Raw genomic sequence first — 16,463 nt, 5'->3', positions numbered from 1 at the left:
TACTTTGATGGCACTGAGATGCTTCTCGCCTACTTGCCTTGAATGAGCGGGGTGGAGGGAGGGATGAATCCTATTTGATTTCACTGAAAATGCATAAGTCAGACAACAATGCCACAATAAAACCGTTTACTTCCTTCATAGCCTGGAATGAAACTAATTTGCGATGAGCGCTGCAGAGCCTCTCTGAATATAAGGAAGCAACCCTACGGAAACCCAGGCATTGAGACACAACTTTATTGATTACAGAAAGTGACTGGTTGCATAGGCTCTGGTTCGACTAGCTCCCTGCCATGCAGGTAGTGCTGACCAAGGGTTCCAGCATAGGTCAGCCAAGGGTGAACACCTGGATAAGCAGAAAGCCGGGAACGGTCTAACTCCACCACCCAAATGTCCCCCTGGGGTTGATCAAACCATTGATTCCCTGGATTCCTTTAACGGAATACCCTTCACATAAGGATGGCAAGAGCATTCTCCCATCCCTGTCACCTAAACCAGAGCCTATCTGCAACCTTACAAGTTGTGATGATTTGCTACGAGGCAGGCAAAACCCAAATGGCAACAGCCAATCAGCCAAGTGGGGAAAATTCCTGCCGTGCCCCTGTCCCAATGACAGACGACACACAACAGCATAGCAAAGTCAAGTGCAAAACCCTAAAAATAGGGAGAGGTGGGCAGGTGTTCCAAATGCATGCGCCGAAAGAGGAAGCTCAAACCGTCTGGACTGCGTCTCAATGGCCAGATTGTACCCATCTTCGAGGGACCTACCAATCGGGTGTTGTGGCTGACCAACAACAGTTTTCCAGGTCTCACCGCAATATGTGCCCTCTTTAAGGGAGGACCCAATTTCTCGCTACATATTCCTTATTGTTTGGGGTATGTAAGAATGCAAATGGAAAACAGTTTTAATTCAGGAGCCTTTTAAATGGCCTCTTGTGAAGGACATAATGTGATGGGGGACACACATGCCCAAAAGAAACCAAGTAATCTGATAAGGGAGTGTTCACATTACCACATTAGAGCACAGTGAAGATGCTGCTTTTTCAGTGCATTTCACAGCTCTCAGCCCCATTCTAGTTGTTCACATCAGCATGGCTTCATTAGAGTCAGATTCATTTCTACCAGGGGACATTGATGGGCAGGGACGTATTTAACCCTGCACAAAGGTATTCACACTTTGGCTGGAGATGAATTAGGAATGGTTTAAGGACTTCCAATCAGTGTGAAGCTAGTTTGAAAAACAACACATCAAACAATGATATTTAATTTTAAGTACGGGATACCTATGCAATTTGGATAAGGTCATGTGAACATGGATTAAAAGCCCAGTACAGGAGATGCACTGAGTACACAGTAAATGTAGTGTGAACACAGTCTAAGTTAATTATACAACAAAGTTAAGAAGTACTTATGAACTCAGCTATAATTTGTGTTCAAATCCAAAGCTGCCATCAGGAAATTGAAATGACCTGATTAAATTGAGACATTTTGCGTTACAGAAATGCCTTTCACTGCATGCAATGTCAACATGTTGTGCAAAACTGACTTTGCTTCATACATGCCACTCTGATCTGTTACTTTGGTGACAATTTTAATTTTAATTTATTGTTCCTGTTGTTGATTTTTGTTGTTAATATCAGTTGGTAGAGCACGAGACTCTTAATCTCAGGGTTACAGCTTTGGAGACCCATGTTGGGAAAAGATTCCTGCATGGCGGGGGTTGGACTAGATGACCCTCATGGTCCCTTCAACTTATATGATTCTATTCTATTTTATTCATAAGCCCTAATATCTATTAATTATTAACTGCCTATTGAGCAGAGGAAAAGATGACAGTCAATTAGCATAACAAGTTACACATATTTGTAAAAGGGTTAACCCATGCACTTCTTGTCTTCCTTTTGGGCAATTTTGAAACTCACTTGTCATGCCTCATTCCCTGATCCAGAAAGCACATGCCTACCAGCCTCATATATCAGCTATTGTTCCTTTTAATGAACTATCCTGCAGGCTAACGTCAAATCCACAAGGAGAACAGTTCAAACAAACTTACTGCAGTGCATTAGTGTGCCATTGCCTATGAAAATAGCTGACCCGCATCTGTTAGAGGCTGATCTAGTTCCAAGGCCTCCCTCCCTAGTCCTCTCGCGCAGGAGGAACAGCTTTAACTCAATGAACCCATTGCCTTTCTCCTCAGGAGACGCAACTGGTGAATAGAACCTGGATAGTGAAATCTCCATACACTAATATAGCCTTGCAAAACTGGGCGGACATCATTGAGAATGTGAGTGCACAACAACAAAGCAGAAAGTCTTGCTGCAGCAGTGGTTCACACAAAATGAGATAAGCATGTCGGAAATGTAAGCAAGTCATCATTTTCACTACCAATGTTGCATTGCCTAGTAGTAGCGTTGCCAGATGGTCCTTTTCCCTAAGAGCCACCTCTTACTCAGGAACACCCCGGTCCCATTAAACATGAGTGTCTTTTCCTTCTAAGTCTCTATAGCGTTAACAGATGTTCCTTAATTCAGGCACTCCAAGGGCGAGCTGCTCCTTATTTTTATTTTTAAATGTGATCATGGCAAAGTAAAAAAAGGGGGGGGAGAGAAGTAGCCACATTTGCTAGTAACAGAACATAGAATGCCTACATTGAGATGTTAAGGAAAAAGAAATCCCTGCTGCTAAAATTTACATGAGTGTATTAGGCCTTGACACCACATGGCTGGATCTGGCTGCTCTCAGTTCAGCAAAGCACAGACTCCTTCTCCACCAAACTGCACAATCTTATTTCCAAACAGCTAGATAGGAGCAATCTCCTTCCTCTCTAAGATATAAGGCACCAGCTGCTGGAACAGCAGAATCCGCTGGAACACTAACTGCAGAAAGAATGAAGAGTTTCAGTGAAATTTCCCCACCACACCTGTTGCCTTTATTTCAACACTTCACCTGCTCTCCCACAACTCTTTCCCCCTCTTCTCCCATTTATGAGAAAATATTTTCATGGCTCTGCTTCATGAAAGTCAGGATAATTTCTTGGCAAACCTGAAATCTAGAAATCCGGCACTGCTTTGAAACACTTTAATTAACGAAGGGGGGAGGTGAACATTTGCCTAGCCACGGTTCAATCCCAAGGCCAGCCTCAACCCCAAAGAAAGTCAAGCGGGAATGCATTTCATGCCAGAGACTTCAGTAAAGGAGATATTTGCATTTTTTTCAACCAGCCTACGTAGCAGAAGTGAGGCATCTAAAGGCAACTTTACACACCAGAACCCAATGTTACTGCTTTCTTTTGGGGAAATGTATTTTTGTATCTATACAGACATATCCAATCTCAAAGGTTTTGTGTTGGTATCAATACGTTTTAATAACAATAACAGTCATGCCAAATTGCCAAAGCTAAATGAATATTTTTTTTAAAAAAAAAATACTTTGTCAAATCCTCTACCAGTGCCAACATGAATTCTCATCACCAAATATACGACTTATGAAGCTTCTGAATTAAGATGGATTTCATTGATGACTGCAATTGTTTTTTAAAAGCCCCACTTCATGTTACCTCACATGTACTGTATGATTTCAGGTGGGGGATTAAATTCTTTATAAAACACTCAAGAGGTGTGTCCAGTGATAGGCATATGCAGTGTAAACCCAGCAAAACCAAAGTACATGGTAAATTAATTTCAAAGGGTCTATCTACTCTGGGTAGAAATTAGGCATATTTTTTTAAAAAAAAATCAGTCAAAATCACACTCCCCCCCCCCATTTTGTACATAGCTTGCAGAGTTTTATTTAGAGGAGCACTGAAAAGCATTTCAACTATAATGGTACAGCCCAGTAATAGATACTTCACAAAGGACCTGCGCTCCCTTCTTGTGTCTCCCATGATCAGATACGTCAGCAGCTAAAGGCGAGGGGGACTGCTCCCACAAATGATTTACACACATAAGCAGCAAAATGGCAGGATTTCCAAATTCAGATGTAATCACAGCTTATTTGCTGTGAAAAGAAACATGTCAATGTTAACTACTTACATTCAAAATAAACATATCATTCTTTTCCCCTTGTAAGAAAAGACTCAGTTTAAATGTTTGCATGAGTTAGTGTTTGAAGTTATTTATTTACCGATCTGGTGTAAGGTTGGAAAAGACTTGTAGGGTACAATGTGGCTTAAAATTTAACAACTTTCTGACTTATAAAATGTGTATCATGTATACATATACGGTATATGTAAATTTAAAGACTATTCAGTCAGACATCACAAATTGATGATTCTTCTTTCAATACCCAGTTAACATCATAGAGGTGTATCAGAAGCAACAAACCTTTCAAATGAATGATTTTAGCTAACCTGACTTCAAAAGTAGTTAACAGAGGCATTCTACATAATTACTCAGAAGTAAGCCCCACTGAATTCATTGGGACTTACTTCTAGGAAACCGAGTATAGGGTTGCAGTCTGGGACACTCAATGGCTCCTGAAAGAAACATTAATAGTTTCTAACTTTTTACTTTTGTGCTTGATTGCCTCTGACTTCATTGCAGAACTACACTGTCCTGTTAAGTATAGAACAAAATGCTCTCCTGTTTTCTGCCAGTTCAGATTCCCTTCTCCCCCCCCCCCCCCCCGCCCCGGGTATTTAAATACCAGCATTACCATCCTGAGGAAGGCATCTGCACCGGAAACATGACTGCAAAGTTCACAGGGCAGAGCAAATGCTCCTCCATGCAAATCCTGTTTTCAGGACATAAGAAGTGAACCCCAGAATTCTTGGAATGGGCTACATCCACAAGAAGTTCTCTGATCACTGTTACACGTTCAAGCATTCCTTCTGCAAGATATTGATCTTAAGTTCTGAACACTGAGCATATCCAAGGTGGACCACTTATAAAGTAACCATTTGGGGGCCAAGCTGTCATAGCTTATGGCAGTGGTTTCCAACCAGTGTGCCATGGCACCCTGGGGTGCCTCATATGATGGTCAGGGGTGCCATGGGAAACACTGGCCTCTTTCCTTCCCTCCCTCCTCTGATGTCCTCTTGTGTCTCTGGCTCCCCAAGGTTTGTGTGGCTGTTTGTTGCAGCAGCCCTGGCTACAAGCTCCCCAGGCAAATGGTGGCTCTGCAGCTGGCCAGAGGATGCTTTCTAGGCCCCAGTGGGGCAGTGCGAGGAGGCATCTCTCTTTGGAGTGGGGGGCCAGCTCAGAGACCAGGCTCAGTGGTTGCCCGGAGGACTCCCAAGGAGAGGAGAGAGGAGAGGAGGCTGAGAGAACACTCCGCAAGGGAGAGTGTTCAAAAATAAGTGAGGGGTTGCTGTCTCTGTAGGCAAGGGTTGACATAACTGGGCTCCTGAGCCCCACTGGGGTGCTGCAGAAAGAATGAAGTTGGTCAAGGGAGCCATGAACCCAAAAAGGTTGGAAACCTCTGACTTGGGGCTTCCACAAGCTGATGGAATATGTCACGGATGTGGAATCCATGGCCTTCTGGATGTTGTTGGACTAAAACTCCCATCATTCCTGATCACTGGCCATACTAGCTAGGCTCATAGAAGCAGGAGTAAAAACATCTGGAGGGATAGGGGTTCCCTATCCCAGCAATGGATACTTAATAATGCCAAAGCAATGTAGGGAGAGAATGGAAGCCTAAGAAGCTGAAGGATGGCAAGTCTTCTTAAGGCTCCATTGCTGAACATGGCAGTCTTAAATATCCAGATGTCCATAGGAAGCTTTCTTCATCCAATGGAGTGGACTCTGGTCCAGAAATCTTAACCTATAATAAATCTGTTACTTCTTTTAAGGAGTCACAAGACTCTGTGTTGCTACAACAGACGAATGTGAATACTCCTCTAGAAATTGTTTCAATGACATCAGTTCCAAACACCCTCTTTTTTAAAATAAAAATAAAAAAATCCAATCACTTTAGAAACTGCTTATGGTCTAACAATCAAATGACACAGAAGTGACTCATAATATCCAGTAACAACAGATGACGTATTGCAGAAGACTGAAAGTTTTTAATGCAAGTTTAGCTTGCCTGACACGTTAAAGACTGCACAAAGCCTTGCACTGGTCTTTGCAAACCACTTACTCGGGAGTAGACCCATAGTACCCAGAGGGTTCTACTCTGGAGACAATACAGATGGTGCATAATATCAAGCTCTTAATATTATTTTATGCAAATCACATATAACTGTGAAAAGTTATCCCAGCTCAAGACCACAAGCTACCAATTTTAGGCCTGGTCCAACATTTACCGTAACTCAAAACTAGATTAAAAGATGAACAAATAAAAAGAACATTTCTGCTTGGCCGGCCCCACAGCATTAATTCATGCATAACTAATTAAAAGGACAAGTGGCTAAATATTTCAGTGTGAACACAGGGAGAGGAAGCAATATGGTGATAGAACCAGAAATCTCCATTAAATGTCATGTTGAGGAAAACAGGATGCTAATCCTAGATCCGGTTTTATTTTCCAACTTGCTGATGTCACCAAGAAGCTATTTTATTGTTGGACTGAATTTATGGAGGTAATTAATTCAGAACATGTGTGCTTTGCTGTTCGCAATTTTTTTTTAAAAAAAAGAAAAGAAACTGATTTGCCCCAGTTTAATTTTCTGCCTTTCCAAGCAAAATTTTATACACATTCTCTGTCAGTCTCCTCATGTGAAACAGACTAAGTACGATAAGATAAACATTAATGTTGGCTATCACAGACTTCCCCGCCCAGTTCGCCACGGCTCTGCAAGTCATCCATCGCCTCCAGCCCCTTGTTGTCCCAAGACGGATTCATCATACTTCAGAACATGCCTCCTCCACTCCCTGAGAATCCAAAAACAGTATGTGAGCAATAGATCCCACAGCAAATTCGTTGATTTCCCTCCAATGGTGAGCAGGTGTTCTCTGCCCTATTTCATTTCCTCCCTAAGTCAATCACACCCTAAAGGAAACTCTGGTGTCCCAAGGTGGTTGTTTCCTGACTGAGTCCTTCACCCATGCAGCTCATGAAACACTTGCAGGTGGTTCTGGCTGGACACGTTGTTCAGCACATCCAATCCTATCACCTGTGGAATGTTTCAGCGTAGGCGCCCAGTGGACAGAGGCTGGCGTGGGACCAAGGAGGACGGCGCAATCCACACTGCTGATTTCCATGCAAACAAGAGTGGGAAACATTATCATTTGCGTAAATATACAATAGCCCGCCAGAGCAAGCCACACAAAGGCTAAAGGGTAAAGCACATACGCAGGCAGTTGGCCCAGGCCTTACTCCTGTTTATAGTAGACCCATGGAAATCAATGGGGCACAAGCTAGCCATTGGTTCCAGTGGGTCTGTTCATTTCATAACCAAGTATAGATACATCGTAAGAACAAACAAAAATAAAAACAAATGTCACCTAAACAATGCTCTCGAAAACAATAATTCCACCACAGATTCCATACATTAATATGTAGATGGGATGGTTTGTTTGTTGTTCTTTTTAAAAAAAGGATAGAGGAAAAAGCTGCAATGGTAGCTAAATCTTTAAAATACTAATAAACTAAAGGGCAGAAAGTTTTTAAAGTTTCACTATGGGGGGGGGAAGGTCTCAAATTAAAAAGGAAGATTTTACTTTTTAATATGCTTGGAACAGAGGAGGATTACAAAGATCTATAAATGCAAAAAAAAAATTAAAAACAAAATGCTTGTGAAATAAAAGTGGCAAGACAGCGTATGAAGAAGATTGCAGTGAATTTAGTATAAAATCAGGAAGCACAAAACCAAACCATGGTTGAATATTTTGTGTTTTTTTAATGATAGAAAACATTTATGCAAAACCCTGTTGCAGCTCAGCTCAAACCAAAAATATACTGAGGAGTAAGGCCTGAGAAAACTAAGCTGAAAGAAAAACTCAAGAGAGAGGAAGTGGAGATGTACATGGAGTTGTCAACTTGAAGATAGTATGAAAGAAAGACAAAAAAATTAAAAGCTGCTATGGAGATCGTAACTCCACATATTTTCCACAATGTCCCCAAAATATTATTTCATCTAACACTTCAGTTCAGTTACCTAAAATTCCCTTTAACTATTTTATTGGGGAACTACGAGCACAGGGTAAGATCCTGACTTCAATCACCAAAAATGTTTCTATGAAAATATTTAAATTGCAGAGATGTCAAAGCTGCAATATTAAATAAATATTATTACTTAGATGGGGTGGCAAAACTTTTTACCTCTGTGTGTCACGGCTCACAGCTGCAAAGCCTACGATTGCAAAGACTGAAAAGTACAAAGGCCATTAAGACTTTCAAAAAAATAATAATTGTTGGACTCTTTACATTTTTGGTTCCTTAGAATATTACGGGAAGTGCAGACACACACACACACACACACACCTTTAACCAACTACGGGGGGGGGGGATTACCTCACTTTCACTAAAGCTAATTGAATAACATTTTTTAAAATTATACACGTTCATATCTTAAAACAGAACCCACCTCCCCCCCCAAAAAAATTACCGTTATAAGAAACTTGATTTTTAAAATCTAAACCAATAAGTTACTTAGAATATCACATGAGCTAACCGAATAGAACCTTATTCTGTAAAACCCCTTTATTTCACAGTTGAGCCTCTTGTATATCTCCATCGCTGTTTGTGTGGTGTGCTTTTATTCTTTTCCCCAATATTTTTTTCCACCAGATTAATGGGATTTTCTTCCTCACTCTGCCCATAACAGCAGGATATACAGTAGTTTACAAAAAAAGAGAGAAAAGTTGCCTAAAAGTTTCCCCTTATAGTGCAGCAGCCTGAATAATGTCTCCCCATGTTAAACAATTAATTTGGTGTGCTTTCATTAATCCTAAGCAAGGCCCTGGCAGGCTAGGCCTTTCTTCTTTTGTCACTCTCTCAACGATTCCTTTCAAGCACGATTATCTTTATTTCTATATCTTAATTTCTTTTAACCACCCAATCCACAACTGGCCAATTTCACAAGCAAGCTGAAATACAAGAACTCCTAAATGCTTGCGGATTTCAGTCAATAGGATTTCAGGGCTATCGGTCTTTAATTAAACCAGGGCCACATTAAAATCTACTCATAAATTCATATTTATGGTCTTTTTCATTTTACTCTATTCACATCTTTACAACATAATATTTGGGAAACATAATGGGGAGTTCATCCGGCCAAAGTAAGGCAGTTTTAAAGCAACCCTGATTTAAGTGGGACAGTTAAGCATGTGCTAAAATCTCTCCCATTCCAAATCAACAGAAATAAATTAATGCTAACCGAATTGTTTCTGGTTTAAAACTTATTACGTAATGCAAGTAAATAAATGTAATCTCCATTGAATAACGTACATATTCTAGCACATTCATGTAACAGAATCATTATTCGTCCCTTCCCTCTTGTGCACTACCCTTATAAAGTTTCTACTTAAGTATAACAAAGGAAATAGTTTAGGTCTCCTTTTCAGTGGAGCATTTTCTACCCTGCAATGTCCTGATCTCGGTTTCCAGCACATTTTGATCACAGAAGCTGGCAATTATAAATTTCAGCTATAAGCAATCTATGAAAACATCCCATGAAAATAAGTCTGTACTTATAAAAGGTATGATATAACAATGATACTTGGAGCTAAAAAGATGCTTAGGATCAGGGCATGTGCCTCAGAAATTATTATTATTATTAATAATAATAATAATAATGCATCTTGTACACTAACACCCTAATTTTAACACATTTACAAAATCTACAATCCTAACCCTACTTTACCCAGAAATAAACTCCACTGAATTCAATAGCACTTACTTCCAAGTAGACATGGCTAGGACTGTGCTTTAAAAAGTCAGTCCCGTTACTTCAGTGGTAAATCAACTCTAGATCAGCATTACTGTGAATGCAACTACACCAGAGTATAAAGTTTTAGTGAAATAGTGTGGTCTAAATTCTCAAATGACAGAAAAGGGGAAGCAAGACTGCAAATAAAATTTATTCTTATATTATTATTATAGTTTTCCTGGGAGTAAGCCCCATTAATTACACCAGGACATACTGTGGACTAAATATATACAGCATTGTACCATGTTTTAGAGTTTTTTAATTGAACAGACCAAGTAATTGGAAATTTTAGAACTTTCTATTAAAATGATTTTGTTACCTACTTGTTCAACTCTCTCTCTCTCTCTCTCTCCCCCTCTCTCCCCCCACTCTGATACACTTTCGGCTCATCTTGGATCTTCATTATAAACAGAAAAAAACTAAACAAAATCAAAGGACGGGCTGTTATATAAATACACCATCAGGCTGCGGAACCTAAGGAGTGCCTAGCTGGTGAACAGGAGTCTGAACTTTTTTGAAACTTTGCCTGCCTTGCCTCTTACATTTGCTAACAGCTCTGCAGTGACCCTCGCTGGTGATCGAGTCCAGACTGCTGACAGAAAAATGAAGGAGAAACACCTGTATCTGAACTGCTAAACCTTTCATCCAAGGCCGATTACACCAAACAAGAATGGTTATGCAATTTTCCATGAAGAAAAGTTTCAGGGTTGGAAGCTACTCTTCCCACACTGTATTATGCTGGGAGAGCATTTGATTTTTTTTTTTTTTAATCCCAACATTTATGTCTAATACAAGTGCAAAGATAACATTCAGTTTTGCCAGTCGTAGGGGGTTTTTTTGTTTGTTTGTTCAAATGGCAGCCTACTTTTTGCATGTGTTTTTAATTTCCTTTTTTGCGTGTGTGGAAGAGGAAGCTTCCTATCATTAAAAACTGATCAGTTTCTGAAGTTGCATACTTGAAAAGTTGAAACATGCACCCTCGATTCTCTCATTATCTTTTCTCCCTGAATAGAAACACACTGCAATCGACCTGAAACAAAGTTATCGTCAGAATCTTACGCTTTGGTTTCTTTAATATTTAACATATGTTCCAAACTTTTAAAAAATGTCATTCTGCAGGATTGTAAAATTAAGTCAATGAATCAGTATTAGGTTGGAAAATATTAAACACCAAATGACCAAAAAAAAATATAAATTAATGTAGATCATTAAAATGTATCAGTGAGGTCTTGCAATCAGAAGAAAGACTCTATACAGCATTTTAGTTCTACGATCATGGAGTTTTACAAATGCCACGATGCACGTTATAGAGCATTCTGGTTTACTTGTTTTGACTACATAAGCAGGGGTTAAAACAGAGCAGCTCTGAATGAAAGGCAGCTGCATGAAAACCAGCCCTTTAAACCTCATCTTTATTTCCCCTTTCAATTCCACCTTAAGATTCTGATAATTTGTTTTTATTTTAAAGCAATTGCTGCTCACACACACACACACACACACACACACACACTTGGGATCCCTGTTCTTAAAAGTGAGGTAGCTAAACTCTAAACACACCAAGGATTGTGTAAGTCAGGTTTTGTCATGTCACCACACCTAACTTCTCCTTGAGTCATCATAAGCCCATTTTATTCTGGAGAATTTAATGGCTGGGGTTAAACTGGTGTCAGCGGGTTTTGGTGGGTGAGTGAGTAGATAGCGCTCCAGTTGGAATTTTAATCATGCTGAGCCCTCATGGATATTTGGCCTGTTATTTATGTGATTCTTTTTTTCTCTTTTAGCTTTATCTTCATCGGTTTTTTAAAAATTATATTTTACCCAGCTCCAAGCCTGAAGCATCTTGTGAGATAGAAGTGCAAGGGGAAGCAATGTACTGGAAAAATTCATTGTGAAATGTCCCCTTGAAATGAATGGACACTGATCTGAACACTAACAAGCATGTAAGATCATTAATGCACACTCGTGTTGCTCCCCTTCACTTTCATGAGGCTTGTGCAGAAAAACTTCCAAGAGGACTGTACCTTAAATAAATATATTGCATTTATTGAAAACTGTTTCGTTCTAAAATAAAGTTAGAGTTCTGTTAAAATCCCTTTGCCATGACAATCTGGTTTGTTTTGAAAAAATATATAGTATTGGAACATATAAAAAACCAGAACTTAAAACATGAATTCTGAAGTTAACTTAACTTATTAAGGCTCCCTTTAAACCAGGGAATGATGTCTTCCATCACCCTCTGGGTTTAGATGTGGGGAAGTTAGATAGGCAGACCAGTATTTCTAGGAGTGATCTACTTGAAAATGCCGCAGCTGCTGACATCACTAAAACTACATTCTTATTTATAAACACCAAGATAATGTTTATGGGAAAAAGTTGTAGTTTAACCACTGAACAAATGTTCTGATACGGCAAGAAGAAATGACAAAGGCATTTAAGGAAAAACTCAACACACTGTAAACAGAGAGTCTGAAATAGTTCTAGCTGTTTACCAAAATGGAGCCTATTGGTAACCATGAACAGATGTACAATCTTGGTGTCTTTGGGGTAGTTGTGTTCATAAGAAATTCTTTATGTGAGATTTGAGAGGTTAAAAGAAGTTTCCTGTCTGCACAGTCAAAATATTATTGAAGCAATTCAGGTTGTCAGTAAAAGCTTAAACAAATTTGCTGATAATCCTGTTAATGACCTAGGTCAAGTGTTAACTGTTGTGGGTTATAAAATAGTTAAATTAAGGCTGCTGGTACCCTAGGGCAAATAGTATCATTACAGAAATGGATTAGAAAAAAAACTATTAAATTGCAGAATTATATCACTCCGTAGGTTCTCGATTCTACAAGAATAGTTCCAGAAGAAGTTCAACAAGAAAGTGGAGTCTTTGTTAAAAATTAAAATTAAAATCTCCACCTCAAACAGATAAAGTGGTGCCTTGTGAAAATTCTAAGAGCACACTTTCAGGCTGAGATTTCAGGGCATATTAAAAAAAATCTATTTAAATCTCAGCATGGAGCAAAATCCATTCATTATTCAGATGCTAATTCCTCCTGACATTTTCCTGTTACTGAATAGATGGCTCACGCTTTACAACTCTCCTATTATATATATATATAATATTTTTATATCCAACTGAGATTTCTTAAAGGTGTGCATCACTCCAGAAACACACACATACAACTCTATAATGGTTTATTTTTTCGAAGAAATTGCTTAGAAAAAAATTACCTGTTTCATCACCTTTCTACTTAATTGGCATTTCAGTGAGGACATATCAAGTGCCTGGGACCCGCTACATACAGTAAGTCCAAGTGAGCACAAAGCTATAGATGTAACCTACACTGGCCCTTTTATGCTGGATATAAAATGGCAAATAACTTATTTCTGTGTATAATATTGAAGCATTTAAAATGGGCCAAAAAAATAAAATAATTGAAAGTATTACTTTAAAAGTTTAAACACAAGCCAAAAAACATACCAAAATTCCTGCTGATATAGAAATGCCTTTGTTATTTTCTATGAGGTGAAATAAGCTTCTCAATTCTTAGTATGTTTTATCCAGCACATTAAAACAAAAAAACTTTGCTCTGTTTGTGCTATATAAGCTGGGAGTAAAATGTATCAGAGACTCCAAACAGAGTCTCTTTGGACTGCTTCTGACAATTTAGACAACTTCATCAAATACATTTCATTTTTTCCTGAAGATTCTGCAATGTGGTTTCAGTGGGTGAAGGGATATGATGGGTTAACTTAGTCATTAACAGGGCAATCCTGTACGTTGCTCAAAAGTAAACTCCACTATGTTCAATGGCGTTTACTCCCAAGTAAGTGGGCACAGGAATGCAACTTTAGTGTAGTTTTTAAACCATCCCTTTCAAGTGTGACAGATGTATACACTCTGAAATGAATACTTTCTGAAACACTGGATTCTTAAATGAAACAGTATTTCTGAATTACAGAAGTAGCCTTTAAAAGTTCATTCTTTAAAAGCAATTTTGTTTTTAGAAATGCTCAGGGAAACTTTGTACGTTCAAACAGCAACACAATTCATTATTATTTCTTCTTCCAGTTTTTCCTTTCCAGTTTCTAAGTTTCTGTTACAAAGTTATAACTACAATAAATTGTTGATCAATCTAAAACGGTGTTACTTCCAAGTTGGTTAGCTGAAGCCAGTAAGCGATTTACAATAAAAATTAAACATTATAAGCAACTATTTGGGTCCGGCTTGTGATGAGCAGGGCGTGTGAGACAGATTATAATACAGCAATAAGTTTGTAGGATTTCTTTTAAAAAATAAAATAAACAAAATAAGCACCACATTGGGTGTTGAAGTGTTTAAACAGCATCTTCTACGGAGAGAATAGGCTTCCAAATCAATGTATAGAAGATAGCACACAACATTGTAAGACATCAGCGTTCAAATAACAGCTCTTGGTGCCTCAGCTGCACTGTCTTAATACACAGTCTACTTTGCCAGCCAATGCGCTAGCAGCTTCACTGCTCTATTGACTGCATAACAACAGGACTGTGCACATTATCAATGAGTTCAACTGCTGAGAGCTGCACGCCACTCCAAACTGGCCTCCATTGATACTCATGCTTTATTAGCCAAAAAAGGAGTATAACAACAAGATTAATACCACCGCTTTCTTATCAGTAACACATGTTCTACTAATTATTCTGCTATTCTATGATGTACCAACTATTTAAAAAAACAAAAACCCAACCCAGTAATGAATATGCATTTGTGAAGGAGGTGATTTATTTTTTATTTAGAACAGGATATATTGAACCATTTCAATTTTTTTGGATGTAGAAATCAGCTACCTCTTCTAAATCTATTTCCCATAGCCAGTAAAAAAACAAAACTCAGTATGACTACTTCCCCCTTTCCAAATCCAAAAATACCAGCAGCATTATTTGTTCAGTGAATTAAATATTCTTGCTTGCTAAACAAAATGATTGAAAATTGCTCAGTAAATAGAATTAACCAGGCAGGTGCAAGATTTGACGCAATTATTTCATACTAGAAGTTATTCCCCTCCTTTGGACTTTTTAATTTTAAATAGAAGTAAATATGCTTGAAGACTTTTGAAGCAAAGGTTGACTGTTCACAGTGGTCTGACTTTACTGGGTGTGCCTTTTAAAGAAACACCTTCAATTGTTCCAAGAGGGGTGAAAACTCAATCAGCACTATTCCCCCCCTCCCAAATGTGAAGTATTTGATTGTCTTGGTTTCTGACTCAACAAATGTTTTATCATGAAATAGATTTAAGTTTATCCAGAAATATTTGTACATGGTGCTATTTATGAAACACAGGTGACTTTCAGGAGTGCTAGAAATCTATTATACCTAAAGTTTGTGATGCAAACAAATGCAATTAACCCATGGCTTTAAAATGGAGGTATGTTTTAATAACAAACATTTATTTTAAGGAAGTGGGCCACCATCAATTCCCGCCCCCACAATTGTGTGTCACAATAAGGTATGTTAATGAGCCCCTAAGACTGCAAATCCTAGGGACACTTTTGCCTAGGAGTAAGTCCCATTAAACTCAAGGGAGCTTACTTCCAAGTAGACACAACACAAGATTGCACTGTTTAACTTGCTTCCATCAGTTGATACACATGGAACCATCAAGGCAGCTACTAAATCAAATAAGAAGCCAAGGCAAATTCAACACGGCTTCACAAGCGTTGTCCTTTATAGATATACTGCACATTTCCAGATGCACTTCTTTTCTTTCACCTTGGCGTCTGTCTTAGCCACAAAACAGTTAGAACAATGCAAAAAAGCATCTCCTCCCCACAAGGTGTGAAGGCAGGCAAGCGCAAGCGGCTTCCCCGTCCGACTTTTCATGGCATCCCTTTTATGCTAATAACCCGGCTCACATGCCCTGCTCATCATAAACCGGACCCAAAGTAGGACCTTCGCCACTTTGTGACAGACAATCAAGCCGCCAGTCTCCTGACAGCTGCCGCTAAATGCAAGGATCCTGCCTCCACCTGCAGTCTAGCGCCAGGTCACTGTCACTCCCGGGGAGGTGGGTGTCACCATCTCACACCCCCCAACCACCGTCCGCCAGCGACAGCCCCTTCTAACTTTGCCTCGCCAATGCGCGTCCGTCGTGGCCAGCAATGCGCCCTGGCGTCCTTATCCAGAGAGAGGCTTCCAATATATTGGGGGGGGGGGTCCTATCCCCCAAAAGGCTGTGGAAAATAAATAAATAAATGCCGAAGGTGAACCTGCTGCCCTAGGGGAAACGACCAGGAGAGCCATGGACCAGGTTTCCAGCTGCGGGATCCAGGGAAGTTCAGGACTCCCCCACGGCTCCCCTCGAGGATGCGCCCTGCCCGGCTTACCTTCGTTGGTGGGATGGAGGCTCAGATCCGCCCAGCAGCGGAGAGCAGATCCGAGGAGCAGCAGCAGGAGGAGGAGGAGGGCGCCGTGACAATCCATGTTGCTGGTGCAGAGGGCAGCGCGAGCTGCCTATCTCCCTGAAGCATGCCACTGATGTGAGCGCTCCGATCGCAGGAGAAGTTACCATGCTCCGCTCGCAGGCTGATGTCAAGTTTGACACTGGAGATAAGGAGGAGTCTGCCGAGCTGGCCCGGGCGGACGGAGCCTCGCCGGGAGACCCGGCGGGTCCTAGCGCACGCC

The 16,463-nt window shown here is 39.9% G+C and overlaps 1 protein-coding gene across 4 annotated transcripts in view; it reads right to left on the bottom strand.

The window, feature by feature from the left end:
* Nucleotides 1–16,389, bottom strand: part of EPHA3 (EPH receptor A3) — a 203,397-nt gene extending 187,008 nt beyond the window's left edge. For all 4 annotated transcript variants that reach the window (XM_081859646.1, XM_081859647.1, XM_081859648.1 and 1 more), the window contains exon 1: nucleotides 16,166–16,389. In XM_081859646.1, the coding sequence (XP_081715772.1) occupies nucleotides 16,166–16,262 (97 nt within the window). In that variant the 5' untranslated portion in view covers nucleotides 16,263–16,389. The remainder of the gene's footprint in view (nucleotides 1–16,165) is intronic.
* Between the last annotated feature and the right edge of the window lie 74 nt (nucleotides 16,390–16,463).

The sequence above is a fragment of the Podarcis erhardii genome (genome assembly GCF_964252035.2).
Source record: "Podarcis erhardii genome assembly, chromosome: 4".
In the NCBI taxonomy this organism is placed as follows: Eukaryota; Metazoa; Chordata; class Lepidosauria; order Squamata; family Lacertidae; genus Podarcis; species Podarcis erhardii.
This window is presented reverse-complemented; position numbering and strand designations above follow the sequence as displayed.